The sequence below is a fragment of the Adiantum capillus-veneris genome, chromosome 10 (genome assembly GCF_014529385.1).
Source record: "Adiantum capillus-veneris isolate H3 chromosome 10, ASM1452938v2, whole genome shotgun sequence".
NCBI classification, from domain to species: domain Eukaryota; kingdom Viridiplantae; phylum Streptophyta; class Polypodiopsida; order Polypodiales; family Pteridaceae; genus Adiantum; species Adiantum capillus-veneris.
The window spans coordinates 75,955,929-75,971,654 of record NC_140940.1 but is presented as its reverse complement, the minus strand read 5'-3'; the positions used below and the strand labels follow the sequence as shown (position 1 = coordinate 75,971,654).

The 15,726-nt window shown below is 42.9% G+C and overlaps 1 protein-coding gene across 1 annotated transcript; it reads left to right on the top strand.

The window, feature by feature from the left end:
* Nucleotides 1-11,903: 11,903 nt before the first annotated feature.
* On the top strand, nucleotides 11,904-15,726 carry LOC147449089 (putative pectate lyase 18). Its single transcript, XM_086521665.1, has 5 exons — nucleotides 11,904-12,547; nucleotides 12,632-13,274; nucleotides 13,415-13,518; nucleotides 13,849-13,987; nucleotides 15,016-15,726. Exons 1-5 carry the CDS (start codon nucleotides 12,387-12,389, stop codon nucleotides 15,235-15,237), a joined length of 1,269 nt encoding a protein of 422 aa, XP_086377791.1. The 5' UTR covers nucleotides 11,904-12,386; the 3' UTR covers nucleotides 15,238-15,726.

Below are 15,726 nucleotides of genomic sequence, written 5' to 3'. Positions count from 1 at the left end.
AAAAAGGAATGGTTTTGCAATCATGATGTATTAATCTCTTCGACACACGATTCTTAGTTGCTGTATTGATCTCTCTCTCTCTCTCTCTCTCTCTCTCTCTCTCCATGTGAGCAGGGCAATATGTAGTGTGTATGTGTCTTTGATACGTGTCTGTTGTGTGTTATTGGAGATGAACGGAAAGGGTGGTTCCAAGGTGAGGAAAGCAAAGATTGGAGCGGAACTATCTTGTCGATGTCTACATATCCTTTACTCTCAAAATAGAAGGCAATAGGGCGTCTGCACTATTGTACATTGCAAGGCTACAGGAGGGGCTACGTGGGACCACTTCTCTATGCTACCTCAACCTACAGTGGAAAATATTTACTCACTTGTTGCAGTATTGCATCGCTCAGTCATATGCTGCGATCACGGTTTGTGCTCTTTGCTAGAGGAGTTGTATGTGCGAGATGGATTCGAGGGGATGAAGGAAGAGGATGTGGTCCCAATAGCGAGAGGATGCTCCTATTGGCTGAGAGTGTTGGATATGTCCAAGTGCCACGATGTGAGGGTGGCGGGCTAGCGGGTGCTGGCACAACATGCAACACAACTGCAGGATCTGGACGTGGTGGATTGCGAGGGCCTAAAAGACGATGGCTTGGAGGAGCTGAGACTGAGCATCATGATCTTGAGTTCACTACTGACGAAATCATGGAGGTGCACTACACGCAGGAGGCTATCCTACGCTTCTGCAAGAGTCGCCCTGACATCACCATTGTGTGGAAGGAGTACAACGACCCTTATATGTTTGCATGTAGGAGATTTTGGTACGCCTGAGGGAGGGACAATTGTGAGAGGGCTCCCCCGACAAATGACTTGGGGATAGTAGATAGGTATGTACACAACATCGGAATAGTGGAGGAGGAGAAGGTGGAGCAGGAGAGCAGGAGGGTACCAAAGAGTTCAAAGATTCAAGAGGGTACCAAAGAGTTCTTTGAGTTAGAAACACCTTTTAATTTTTTTGAAGCCATTAGAAACACCTTTGATAAAATTATGATTAGAAAGCCACTACCCCTTCTAATCAAAACGATGTCTAACCAAAGTCATTGTATTATTGGAATTTTTCTTTTGAATCCATACCAGAAAACACGTTTCATTGCACCATCTCTCATAAATTTGTAGAGAGTATCGGTTTTTTTTTGTTTTTTAAGGACAAAAAAAAGGACCAGTAAAGAAAGCATGGGATAAGCCAAGAGAACTTCTCCCTAGTATGCAAGATGTTCTTTGGGTAAGTAGGCAAAGGCAACCAAGTTAACACTTTTCCATAATTAAATGCAAGAACATCAAGTGCCCTAATATTATGCAGGTATTGACACCAGTCATGTGTTTTGAGAGTATAGGCTTGTTGTAGAGAATAAAGTATGAATGCCCTAAGAAATGCATCAATACATGTCAACATGCAATCTTTCTATTGACACCAATCATGAGTTTTGAGAGTATAGGCTTGTTGTAGAGAATAAAGTATGAATGCCCTAAGAAATGCATCAATACATGTTCAGCCGGCAATCTTTCTGTCTTTTTGGCATGCTAAAGACCTTAGTGCACTATGGACAAAAGTCGTTCAATTTTGTTTGCATGACAAGTGTCCCAAGGAGGCTCAAAAGTCTTGTGAATGACAAGGAATCATGGTCTACTCAATGCTATTTTTTAAAGTATTCCTAGGAGTTTGATCCCTTGATGTAAAGTTTTGATAAAGAGCCCATTGATGTAAGGATTTCATAAGACTTATTCCATTAATTTGTTTTATTATTCTTATGTTTATTAAATTTACATTTTCTTATGAAAAAAGCACTAAAATGTTATTTGTTTTAACTTTTAATTTTATTATTTTTACTTTAGTTCTTTTTTTTTTTTTTGATGTGCAATGTGCATCTTTCATATTATTTAAGTGGGGCTTTTCATAATTTAAAAACCGTTTGTGATTATATATGTATAATCGATAATCTTTGCAGCTAATGGATCCTACAAAATAAAGTTCATTACCCTTTAAGGTTCCCTTTCTTTACGAGCTCCTTCCTTCATCACCTCACCATCGTACGTGCATGCCCCTATTCCTACACCTGTCCTCTCTCCCACTAAGACCTCCTACAGCAGTCGTGATAACAAGCAATCTCTGTGTGAATTTCATGGCCCTCATAGGTTTCCTTGCACGCGACATAGTTTGGGTGAAACCTTGGCTCTCACAGGTTTTTGAATCACCTACATCTCATGTTGCCTCCTCCCCAATCACTTGCACCTAACCATCAACTACAGCTAACTCTACCCCAATTGCGAGCTTGCACTCAACAGTTTGCAGATGCAGAGATTGCATGGCCATGCACACACTTCAAGGCATGCCATGATGTGTGTGTGTGTGTGTGTGTGTGTGTGTGTGTGAGAGAGAGAGAGAGAGAGAGAGAGAGAGGGCTGAAACAACGAAACAATGCAGACTAGGGATGACAAAAAAGAAAGAGAAGAGAGATGGAGACATGTGTCGTCTGCAGGCTGGTGCATACACGTGAGAGAGAGAGAGAGAGAGAGAGAGAGAGAGAGAGAGAGAGAGAATTACACTCGTCGTCGACAATCCTAACAATAAAAAATTCTTAACTAAAGAATCTTGTAAGATAATTAAAGGAAATTATCATTTTTAAATAACTGGTAGCCCCTAATAGATAATATAATTTTATATTAAAACACGATAAAAATTCCATGTGATTGTAAGCACATATGTAAACTTACTATCCGTCATCTCCCCTTACCTTAAGAGGCCTTCGTGCCTCCTCACCTTGTTTATAAAAGCTTGGGCTAATTCCAAATGCTCCATAGGAGGACTAAATCATTTTTCATGAGAGTTTTAAAGCAATGTCCGGGAGAGAGAGATAACTACAATCGTCGTCGACAACCCTAACAATAAAAAAGTCTTAACTAAAGAATCTTGTAAGATAATTAAAGGAAATTATCATTTTAAAACAAATGATAGCCCCTAATAGATAATATGATTTTATATTAAAACACAATAAAAACTCCGTGTGATTGTAAGCACATATATAAACTTACTATCCGTCATCTCCCCTTACCTTAGCAGGCCTTAGTGCCTCCTCACCTCGTTTATAAAAGCTTGGGCTAATTCCAAATGCTCCATAGGAGGACTAAATCATTTTTTATGAGAGTTTTTTTCAAAACAACTAAACCAATGTCCGGTAGAGAGAGATAACTGCACTCGTCGTCGACAACCCTAACAATAAAAAAGTCTTAACTAAAGAATCTTGTAAGATAATTAAAGGAAATTATAATTTTTAAACAATTGGTAGCCCCTAATAGATAATATGATTTTATATTAAAACACAATAAAAACTCCATGTGATTGTAAGCACATATGTAAGCTTACTACCCGTCATCTCCCCTTACCTTAGCAGGCCTTCGTGCCTCCTCACCTTGTTTATAAAAGCTTGGGCTAATTCAGAATGCTCCATAGGAGGACTAAATCATTTTTTCTGATAGTGTTTTTCAAAAAAACTAAACCAATGTCTGGTAGAGAGAGATAACTGCACTCGTCGCGTCGACAACCCTAACAATAAAAAATTCTTAACTAAAGAATCTTGTAAGATAATTAAAGAAAATTATCATTGTTTAACAATTGGTAGCCATCATGGACATAACAGAAGCCTATGACAGAATAACATGGACATATATAGAAGCCATCATGGAAGCTCTAGGCTTTGGGCCGCGCCTCTGTCGGATGATTCGTGTGATGGGGGCTGGAAGCCAGTCAGAGCTCCTATTTAACGGTAGAATTGTGGGCTCTTTTGAGGTTAAAAGGTCTATTAAATAGGGATGCCCTATTGCCCCCCTACCTTTTGCCATAGGATCACATCCTCTAATCACGACGCTCGAAGCTAGTGCTGAACGTGGGGAGGTGCAAGGCCTTGTTTTACCAAGAAATAGACAACTCCTGGCAAAACGTTTTGCAGATGATTCTCTCCTCTTCTTGAAGGCGTGCCCCCAGGTCATCAGGAAAGCTCTGGAGATTGTACAAATGTTCTCAGTAGCTTCGGGGTCCCAGTGTAATACAGAGAAGTCAAGGATGATTTCCCTATCAGAAAATGACTCATTTGATCCTTCTGTATGGTGAGGGGATATTGTCACAAAAGGAAAGATCTTTAGACATTTGGGAGCCCCCTTGGGGGTGGATGCAACTCACAAGCGAAGATTCGAGTGGGTGCTTGAAAAAATCAAAACAAAAATGAGTAGGTGAGAGTATGCTCTTCTCCCATTCCCAAGTCGGATAAAAGTGATGAATGCCTTCATGATTCCTTATATTGCCTTCACTAGCCCGCTTCTCAAGATGGCAAAGTGTCACTGGAAAGAGTTCTTAAAACCAGTAAAAACATTTTTATGGAAAAATAATACGAAATCTTCCAGGCCATGGCAATGGGCTAGTTGGGAATCGGTTGCTCGGCCGGGGAATCAAGGAGGCCTCGGGATTCCTAACCTTGTGACCCATGCAGAAGCTTGTTGCGCCAAATTTGTTGTTTCCTTGGCTAGACAGGATCAAGTTTGGGCAGTTATGATCAGAGATATGATAGAAGTAGCTAAACTTGGCTCGAAGGGAGGAAAGTGGAGAGGGGTGGAGTTTCATGACAAGTTGCTTGCCCCGGCATGGTCTACCTTAGGACTGGGGGGGGGCAGCTCAGGAGAATTGGTAAGAAAATGCAATGGAGTAGCAGGAGTCTTAAAGTGGGGGGAAGAAGCCAGATACTTCAAGAACTCCATCCTACATTGGTCCCCTCGGGCTCTCCAAAGTTATAGATCCGCCACAAACTCCCTATTGGATTGAGACAGCAAGGAAGTTGAATAATAAGGGTCTGATCCGACTTGAGCACTCTTGGGACAGTGTCAACAAGAGTTGGAAAACCATTGACCTTATGATTGCCCAGTACCAACTCAATATCTTGGAGGTCTTGCTTGTCCAAAAAGTGATGAAAGAACTTGACAATCTAGTGATGCCAATCTGTGACTCGGAGTTGGACTGGAAAGCCTGGAAATGGCTCAGAAGCAGTCTTTTGTGGAAACCCCATACTAAAATCATTTATCAGACAATGATGCAAAAGAAGAATTGGTCTAGCCCCCTTAATAAGCTATGGAGAAAGCAATGGCCGGAGGAAAGGTGGGAGCATGTAATGGTGAACATATGGAAGCCAAAGGTTCCACAATACATGAAGGTTTTCTTATGGAAGGTTATTTGGGGTGCTCTACCGACGGGGGTGAAGATTCAGGAGAGAGGGATTGGGTCAGATTGATGCTGGGGTGCAGGTTGACTAGTGAAGATCTGGCCCACCTTTTCATGGACTGCCCAGCTATAAAAGGCCTCGCAAGGAAACTATGCAAGTGGGTCCAGAGAACATGGAAAATTAGTTTTTTAAAGACTGACCTATGCTTTGGAGGTAAAAACTCAGGTAGTCCTGCACTCTTCGTCATCACTCAGATTGTCAGATACTTCTTCTTTCATAACGTATGGCAAACAAGGAACCGCCATGTTTTTGAAGGAGGATTTGAGGTGGCAAGCTTCGCATAAATTATACAGGAAAGCAAAGTGCTAATATGGGCACTCGAGCGCAAGCATCACTCAAAGGATTGGTTTAGGACTACTTGTGCCTTGTTGTCAGCAGACGGAATACCAGGAATAGGGGAAAACCTTGGCCATCGATAGGAGTGGCTGCCCTAATAGCCGTTGTAATTATGATTCCTGGATGTTGTCATGGCTTAACATGAGCATGACAAAACCTTGTAATTTTTTTGGTTGCTCAATATAATTCACTCACAATTGTGAGTTTTGAAAAAAAAAAAACACAATTGGTAGCCCCTAATAGATAATATGATTTTATATTAAACACAATAAAAACTCCATGTGACTGTAAACACATATGTAAACTTACTATCCGTTGTCTCACTTTACCTTAGTAGGCCTTAGTGTCTCCTCACCTTGTTTATAAGAGCTTGGGCTAATTCCAAATGCTCCATAGGAGGACTAAATCATTTTTTTTAAAGAGAGTTTTAAAAAGAAAAACCTAAACCAATGTGTGGTATGGGTAATGCTTTGTAACGATACAACTTAACCTATTTAATGTAAGTAACCTATTTCAAGTCCAAGGCATAAAAGACATAAAATTATCAGCTATAGTAGAATTTTCTAGTGATCATCTAACTAACTTTGCCTTTTTTAAAAAAAAAATAAGGGTAGAGACCTAACAAGTGCCAGGCAACATTGAGATCATGTCAAATGAGAGGCAGGTTTTTTTTTTGAATTCTTATTTTGACTCTGACAAAATAGCTATTGACAAGAAAAACAAAATGTCATCATTTTTTTTAAAAATAGCTCGTGATCAACTCTGGAGGATGGAGCTACATTTGCTCAATCAATCCCCCATTATTTTTCTCAAAATATACATTTGTGCATGGCAATAAAAAACTGACAACAACAATCACTTGGCTCAACCATTCTCCCACCATCTTTAAAAAAGAAAAAACCATATATTTGTGCATGGTAGTCATAGTAAAAAAAAGACACAATAATTAAAGGCGACACCATTCTTATGTAGTGGGTGCGGCACAACTCGGGACGCAGGTTGTTGTTCAACCAATTCATCATACCCAAGTCAATCAAGCGACAGTGTAGCAGCCAACAACAACCACCCTCACTCTTTCTTCCAGAACTCACACACCCAAGTATTGCCAAGGCTAAGTGAGGGGAAAGACATCCCTCACCTGTTTAGTTAGATTATTTGAGGGCCTCTGTAGCGATAATCTAGAGAAGAGAAAATCCTACTAGTTCAACCTCTAGAATTGGCTCAGCTTCCAAGGTCATAGGCTATGCAAAGTTAGCTAAGTAGGGAAGTAGGATAGTATGTATAGGATGTGTAATACCTTTAGAAAGTAGCCGACTGTGAATAGTATGTAGAGCACCCCGGTTATAGGCGGGCTCAAAGATCCCTTCATGCAAGCTAGTATACTCGATGTAATGCACTACAGAGCGCGTGAAAAGGGCTCGATGCCAAGATTACAGACAGTCTGTGTGAGATGTGAAAGTATGTACGCGGTTTGCAGATAATTAAAACCACGATTGGGAGAAGGGAAGGATTTAAAAAGCAGTAGTACTATTACAAGGTTATGGCCAAAGGTTACCCTTTATTTTTAACCAAGGTAGTAGGGCAATACCCATAGGGTGGTCTTCTTAAGTGCCTCATCTCAAGTGCAGTTTCCCAAGTGAGAGGAAGGAAAAGGGGGGGGGGGGGGGGGTTAATTTTGGGGTGGGTGGGTTTTCTATTTAAACCCCTTTTTTAAAATGTTGGAGCAGGGCTTTAATGTGTATTTCAATTTTTGACCAAATATTTAAAAATTGCATGCATTGGCAAAGAAAATGGGATATTTTGAAGGGTTAGTATGTAGTAAGGTATTTCAATATTGCCAATACTAGCAAGTAATGGGCTTTTGCAGTTAATTATTCTTAAGACAAAAATAGCTATCAGCTACATACTGTGGGTGCAAGCCTAGATGTATCTCTAGGTAGATGAAAGCTAGGTAAGGATTTCAAGGTATTTATACATAATACAATCTAACTACCTGCTAAAACAGTAGCCTTAAGTATTGGTTGTGTAGATGGATGAAGCATTCATAATTAAATGTATTGACCAAGTGTGTGTGTGTGTGTGTGTGTGTGTGTACACACACACACGCACACACACATATATAGATACACATGTGTGGGTGTGTGTGTGTGTGTGTGCACGCGTGCACACGTAATAGTTGCTTGTTAGCTAACCTTATAGTTAGTAGTAGCTCATGTGAGCGATGTGACCATGTTTTCTGAAGTATAGATCATTGTTGGAATCTACAAGAGTTGAGAGAACGCTTAGGATTCACTATCCATGCTGATAATCATTGGATAGCTTTATGTAAACAACTTGGCGTTCATGAATTAGGCCACATGAAGAGCCATGGGGTGATAATTTGCATATGTGGGCACAACATGTTGGAGAAAAAAAAGGACTTGAATCATGCGGCTTGAAATTGCTTGCATGTGCCTCTACTCACATGCCTTTCTAGCTAATAATCTAGAGTGGCATGTGCACCCATGTAAGGGAGTCTTCATTATGGATATCCCTTTGCCTCTCAATAAAAATATTAGTAATGAAGGACACTTTTTGAGATTTTTTTCTTCTAATTTAAGACTCGATTCTAGACCTTCCAATCCAAGGATAGACCTTTTCGTTGCCCAACGAAGTTCATAAGAGGCTCTTATATTTTCTCGACCGTTAGCACTTTGGGTGTTTAGCGGACCCCCACACGCTATGGGGTAACTGTTATATGTGTTACCCTCCCTCCCTCTACTAACTTGGTCTCAAAAGGCCTTAGTTGAAAAATACAAATGTTACCCTTGCACACGTGTGAAAGTGTGAAACAAATGTCACTCAACGTGTGGAGACCACCTTACACACCTTGGTGCCTACCATAGGGGGGGTTTATATATTAGAGACTTGTTGTATGTATACCTATCTATTAACATAATATGACGAAAGGGCTCCCCTTTACACGTGTCGCAATCTGCGACCTGAAGGCTAAAGTCCAAAAAAAAAACAAGCCCAATTGCACGCGATAAAAAGGGAGAGAGGGGGGAGAGAGAGAGGCCGCCTATCCCAAGACATGTGCCCACACTAGGTTGATCCGAACAGTGTGGCTTGCAACCTCGATGATACAACGAGATCCAAAGAAAGAGAGACTAGCACCTGTATGGAGAGAGAGAGAGAGAGAGAGAGAGAGAGAGAGAGAGAGAGCTTAAGGCCACCGGTAGTACTAGCATATGTAAAATACCTTTCTAGAATTTTGTATGGTACTTTTACGTATTCTCAATATCACAAATTTTCTAATGCTTTTTTTTGTTAATTCAAAACGTAGGGTTACCCTTATAGGCTTAGCATCAACCGTCACCAGAATTTTAAAGTTTAGCAAAAGGGGCTTCGCATCATCCCTTTACATATATAGGCTATAGGCTTTAATAAACGTGGGTGACCCTTTGAGACTTAGCATCAACCCTTGGTACAATTTTTAAGTTTGGCAAATGGGGCCTCCCATCCTTGATCCAACCCTATGAGGGTGTAGGTGAGTGGGAGCAATCCCACAAAACTAGTGTTGTTTAAAAAAAACCCCATGGATTTACACCCAATACTGGTTCTTGAAAGCCTAAAGAATCTTGCAATGTGGTAGTCACCCAGTGGTTGTCACTGGCTATAGTGATTCTTTGGTGCCTAAGGATCAAGGTTCGAAGAATCCAAAGGATAATTTAAAAGTTGCAAGCTGATAATCTCCTTTTTTTTTTGGGTGTATGCGTTGTTTTTGTGTTTTGGGGCGGGGGGGGGGCGGGCGGGGAGAGAAAGTGCTTCTTCCTGAGGTGACAAGCTTCACAAAAATCATACAAGAAAGCAAAGTGCTAATATGGACGCTCCGGCGTAAGCAAAACTCGGATGATTGGCCTCGGATTACCTGTGGCCTTGTTGTCAATAGATGGAATGCTTAGGAAGGGGGAAAATCTTGGCCATTGGAAAACAGAAGATCCCTGAGGAACATGATAATTGACCTTGGGTATCAAGGACAAGGGGATGGGTCGTTCCAGACAGCCGCTATAATTACGATCTCTTGATGATGTCATGATTCGGCACAAGCATGACAAGATCTGTATTGTTTTCGGATGATCAATATAATTCACTCACAATTGTGAGTTTTGAAAAAAAAAATCTTTTTCGTTTTGGAGTCCTAGTCCTTAGACCAATATTCATGGTTTCATGGTTGCTTTTGTGTGTTGTGTGATCATGAAGTGAAAGTTTTAATATTCTTGAGTAGGCTAATGGTTTTTTTCCCCAACTAGTACAACCGGCGGGCTTCGCTCGCCTCTCTCTCTCTCTGGCTCTGTGCGTCACTGTGCTCCCGAAGCTACAAGCCACACCCACCGCTTGAAGGAGGTTCTGACGCGTGGCAGGGAGGGGGAACCAGAATTCCCTCCCCCTTTATCCTTAGTATAGAAACGGAGCTACAACATTGTTATTCCATCCCAATTTCACCAAGTCGACGTTTGACGTTTCAGTATCAATTGACTCAAAGCTCATCCTTGATTGTTTCACAATCATGCTGCATTACATAATCTTGTGTGTATAAGATAGTTGTTAACTTGAAAACAAATGCAAGCTAATCATAGGGGCTAGCTTGGTTGGTTGAGCATTAGCATTCGTCCATTGACCCATGTCATGGGTTTGAATGTGGCCAAGTGACTAGGATGGCACTCATGGACGTGGCTTTATATCATGTGAGCGGGAATGCTTGTGCTACTACAAAAAAAACAGCTTCTAGCTTGAAAAAAATGCAAGCTAATCACAAGATGGGGGATCTTCTAAGAAAGTGTTCTATGCATATTGACTTAGAACCTTGAAAAACTAAATATGGTGCTACGAGTGTGTGTATGTCACATGTTGTGTGTGCTTTTGTGGGGTGGGGGGATCCATGGGACTAAGTAACATATGTATGTAACAAGGGGGTTCGAATAGCCATGGTGCCATGAGCATGAGTGCAAAGGTGCATGAAACCTGGGTAAAAGGGTAGATGTGCCCTCCCCACAGACAACAGGCCCAACGGTTTGAACCTAGGACATGTTTGAGAGTGAGATAAGTTAATCTCTATGCTTGTGAAGACATGTCATAGAGGGTAGGGAGAAGAGGAGGTGTTGTTAAAACTAAACAAGGACAGGAGTTGTCTAAGTTTAGTAGTTGGTTAGGTTTAGGTACCCGAAACATTCGATGATAGGGGGAGCCTCACAATGTACCCGATGTGCAATGTACATCCCTTTGTCTCGCATGTTATGTAGATACCCCCACACGAAGAAAGGGGGGGGAGGGGGGGGGGGGCGGGGGCGGGGGCGGGGGGTTGGTGTTAATGCTTAAATGGGGCACACACAGAAGGGGGTAATCAATTATTGAATTGGTTTACCCCTCCTATATCACAGCCCCACGCCCCGAAGATGGTGATCAATAATTGGAAAGGGAGGGGGGGGGGCGGGGGGGTGGTTTTGGCGTTAATGCTAGTTGAAGCTAATAAAGGTCCATTTGCCTCAGCCCCTTCCATTTTTTGCTTAGGGATGCATGCAATTCCCTATCATTGCCTTGAGTTTAACGCCGAAGATGTTTTAAGCCTTGAATTGACGGATTTTGTGCCTTGAAGGTCAATCTCCACTCTCCATACCCCCACCCATCTCTCTCTCTCTCTCTCTCACACACACACACACACACACACAACAAAAAGTACTATACTTGAAATTTAAAAATGAGTATTTTTGGAGCAACCACCGCAAATTGTAAACTTTTGGGCGTTCGTTTTTTTTTTTTTTTGGGGGGGGGGGGGGGGGGGGGGGGGGGGGGGGGGGTTTTGGTAATTAGATTAGTGTTACCCCCTCCCGTGTGTGCCTCATCTTACTTTACCTCTTCTAGGTAAAGTTATTTGAGGGGAGGGGGGTAACTCTAAAGAGGTACCCTCTTTTTGTGTGGGGGTACCCTTAGTCGTGACTCATGAGGTGCATTTGGATTCCAGAGTGTAGGACGTGGGCATGATGAAGACTAACTAAACTTATGATGGTAACCCTTGAAGGCTAGCTACTTGGTAGTTGAAAGTGTTGATTAATAAGGGAGGAAAAAATGGTCCATACGAAGGAACCCCCTTTCATCATCCACATGCTTGTGGGTGCCCATGGTGCCCACATATGCTTTTGGGTGCCCACAACTAGTAGCCTGATTATTGCAAAGGATATCAATTTCATAAGCTTGTTCGTTGGGCTTTAAAAGGAGGGTAGTCCTGTGTCAAAGAGGGGGGGTGTATGAGAGAGAGAGAGAGAGAGAGAGAGAGAGAGTGAGTGTGTGTGTGTGTGTGTTTTTCTCTACACATTTTCCTCAACTCCCCTCGTTCGGCTTTAAAGAGTGAGAGTGTGTGTGTGCGTTTTCAAATTGGTGCATATTGAATTGCCACCCACTACTGCAACAACATCAGCTTACCCACTTCTCTGATTCTATAAACTAAAGCGATCCATTCCGTTTAGCCACACTTCTCTCTTCGCTCCTTCAGCTGAACCCAAGCTGCAGTGGAGCTCTTTGACCCTTGCGTGCGTGTGGGCGTGTTTGTGTGTGTGTGTGTGTGTGAGAGAGAGAGAGAGGGAGAGAGACTGTGACTTTCTAGCTCAACACTCGCAATGTGCATTGTGCTTTGCTCACACACACAGACCCCTCTCTAGTTCAACAATACAATTCCGCACACATTGCGCTTTGCACATACACACAGACATGGCAGCCACGTTGCTCTTTCTCTTTGTGTTCCTCTCACTCTATGGCTCAGCCTCATGCAGGCTACTGCAAACCCCTCTCCTCGACCATGCAACAACCGACCCGATCGATGCTACACAACTTCCAACTTCCGTCGAAGCATCACCCGCACAAGTTCAAGAGTAAGTCTCTCACGCTTGCTTTCCACCATAGTTTCTGATGCAATGCAGTAGCAAATCTTGATCTAACTGTCGCTCTATATGCAGAGTTGCTAATGTCTCTCGTCGTGAGCTTGGCTACTACACAACCTCCTGCGAAACGGGGAACCCGATTGATGACTGCTGGCGTTGCAATGCCAATTGGGAGTCAAATCGCAAGAAGTTAGCCGAGTGTGCAATTGGATTTGGCAGAGATGCTGTTGGCGGTAGAGATGGAGAGTACTACATTGTAACTGATGCATCAGATGACGACCCCGTAAGCCCAAAGCCCGGCACTTTACGACATGCCGTCATTCAAAGCGAGCCTCTTTGGATCATCTTCGACTCTGACATGAACATAGTGCTCAAGGAGGAGCTCCTTATGAATAGCTACAAGACGATTGACGGCCGCGGTCATGAAGTGCATATATCACATGGGCCATGCATCACTGTCCAATTTGTCAGCAACATCATCATTCATGGAATCCATGTGCATGATTGCAAGCCCGCCGGAAATGCGATGGTGCGGAGCTCTCCTACTCATTACGGTTACCGCACCATCTCGGATGGGGATGGAATTTCTTTGTTTGGGGCTAGGGATGTGTGGGTGGACCATGTGTCGTTTGCACGCTGCACCGATGGCCTCTTTGACGCCATCATGGGATCAACTGCCATCACCGTCTCCAATAGTTTCTTTACTCAGCATGACAAGGTGAGGGTTTCGTTGGTCTAGTGTGCCCAATTGAAGTGAAATGTATAGACAATTATGTGTATCTGCATTAGAGTCGCTGGGGCACATACATGTTAACTTGCATGCTCATCTGACAGGACAATTTGTTGCCCTTGTAACAGGTCATGCTTCTTAGCCATAGTGACGACTATATGGCAGACAAGACTATGCAAGCCACCATTGCCTTCAACCACTTTGGGGAAGGCCTTGTGCAGAGGATGCCAAGGTACATTGTCTTTTTGTTCATGTATCATGTGGCTTTTGTCAGTGCATTTGCAAATTGCATGTGTGCGTGTGCACATGTAGATGCAAGCGACTAGACGTCGATGTGATGCTTGATTCAAATGTGAATGAAAGCACAATGTGAGCTCCAAATTTCTTGCAATTGTGGCTATGGATCTTGAAACCACATACCAGTTTACTGGAACATTTATGGTTATCTTGCACGAGTGTCCGTATTTGCTGTCACTCTCCACATGTTAAAGCTGGTTGGCAACAAATTACTGCTGAGATGCAATTTTCAAGGATCTGATGTTGTGTCCGTGTTTGTGAGCAGGTGTAGACATGGGTTCTTCGAGATAGTGAACAACGACTATACGCATTGGGAGATGTATGCCATAGGAGGAAGTGCTGACCCTACCATCAACAGCAGGGGCAACCGCTACACTGCCCCAACCAACCCGTTTGCCAAAGATGTAAGACTGTGCTTGCATATGGACAGGTAGAGACGGCCTCGATCCATGTTGAGACGCATGCAATTCATGTGTCTCGGAGAGACTTGGCTTGAGACCATCTCTATGGTTTCCTCTCTCTCTTTCTCTCTCTCTCTCTCTCTCTCTCTCTCTCTCACTCACTCACACACACACACTAGCATTAGCACAACCTAAGTGCTTTTTAAAAGTTTACTAGCAAGAGAAGAGGACTCTTTAGAAAGCAAGCAACAGAGTATATGTTGGAATAAAGATGGATTGAGGAGACCCTTTTTTGTGGCATGAAAGAGAGACCCCAACCTTAATGATGTCACTGCTAGAAAATGAGAGAGCAACCGTTCGCCCCAGCACATGTGTTGGGACAGACCCTCGTCACTAAATGACACCTCCCCAGGGAGGTGGGATCAATGGCCCATAGTAGGCGTCGTCAGGCGGGTGCAATCCGGGCCGTCCGATCGACATTTAAACTAGGTGTGAACTATGCGTGAACTCGGAGATATGTGCACCACACCAAATTTGGTGTGAAATGGGGAGGGTGTGCACACCACACCAAATTTGGTGTGAACTCGGTGTGAACTACGTGTAAACCTGTCTGCAATGCCGTGATCTATAAACTTATCTCACACACACCTTTCAACGAGTGCGCGTTAGCCTAGTGGTTAGAGTCAATCCCGTGGGGGAGAGGTTAATGGGTTCAAGTTCTGGATCTGAGAAAGTGGGAATCTTTTGCATTCCGTAGGCAATCCAACGGTCAAGATCAACCGGTGATCGGGAGCCATTGATCCCACCTCCAAATGGAGGTGTCACTTAGTGACGACCCCCTTTTGGCCTTCAATAGAGCTACCATATTGAGCATATAATATAATACACAATTCCGACATTTGTACACTTTATGTGTGTACTCATACAATGTGCAATTTGTAACATACATTTCAGTTTCCATATGTGTGTAAATACACCTTCAAATTTTTGCTTTGAAATGGTCTAACCATCACCACCACCATTTCTTACAGGTAACCATGCGAATGGATACGCCCGAAAGCCAGTGGCAATCATGGGATTGGCACTCTGAAGGCGACTTGTTTGTGAATGGGGCCTTTTTCATCCCATCCGGTGCCGGCGCATCATCAAACTATGGTAAAGCAGCCTCTATCGGCCCCAAATCATCGTCTCTGGTCGGCACAATGACAGCTAACGCAGGCGTTCTAATGTGCAAAGCTGGCTCGCCATGTTGAGAGCTTCTACACCACTTCAATTCGACACATTTTGCACGATTACTTACAGGATCTCATAGCAAAACAAGCTATGGAAAGCTCATCCTTCGCAATACAACATCATCATTTCCCCAACATCTGCATTTCTTCATAATCATTCTTCTAAGCAAACCTTCCACAACTGCATCCGAATTGGATATGCAAACCACCTCAGCCCATTCCCACAAGGGAGCATTTTCGACCACAGCCCACATCTTTATCTTCTACCAATTTCTGTCAAGTATTGATTATTTGCCCATCCAAAGCAACCTACAGCATTTTGTGTAAAAAAAAATCATCAATTTTTCTAGCCATTTGCAACCTCGGCCGGCCGCGGCCATAGCCGAAAGAGCAAGCGCAGAAGCGTTGTCACTGGCACTTATTACCTCCATTGATGCTGCATATTGTTGTATAGATCTGTCATTCTCAGTCTTGCTGTATCCCTAAAGCTAAGGAAAGTGTTTGAAACAA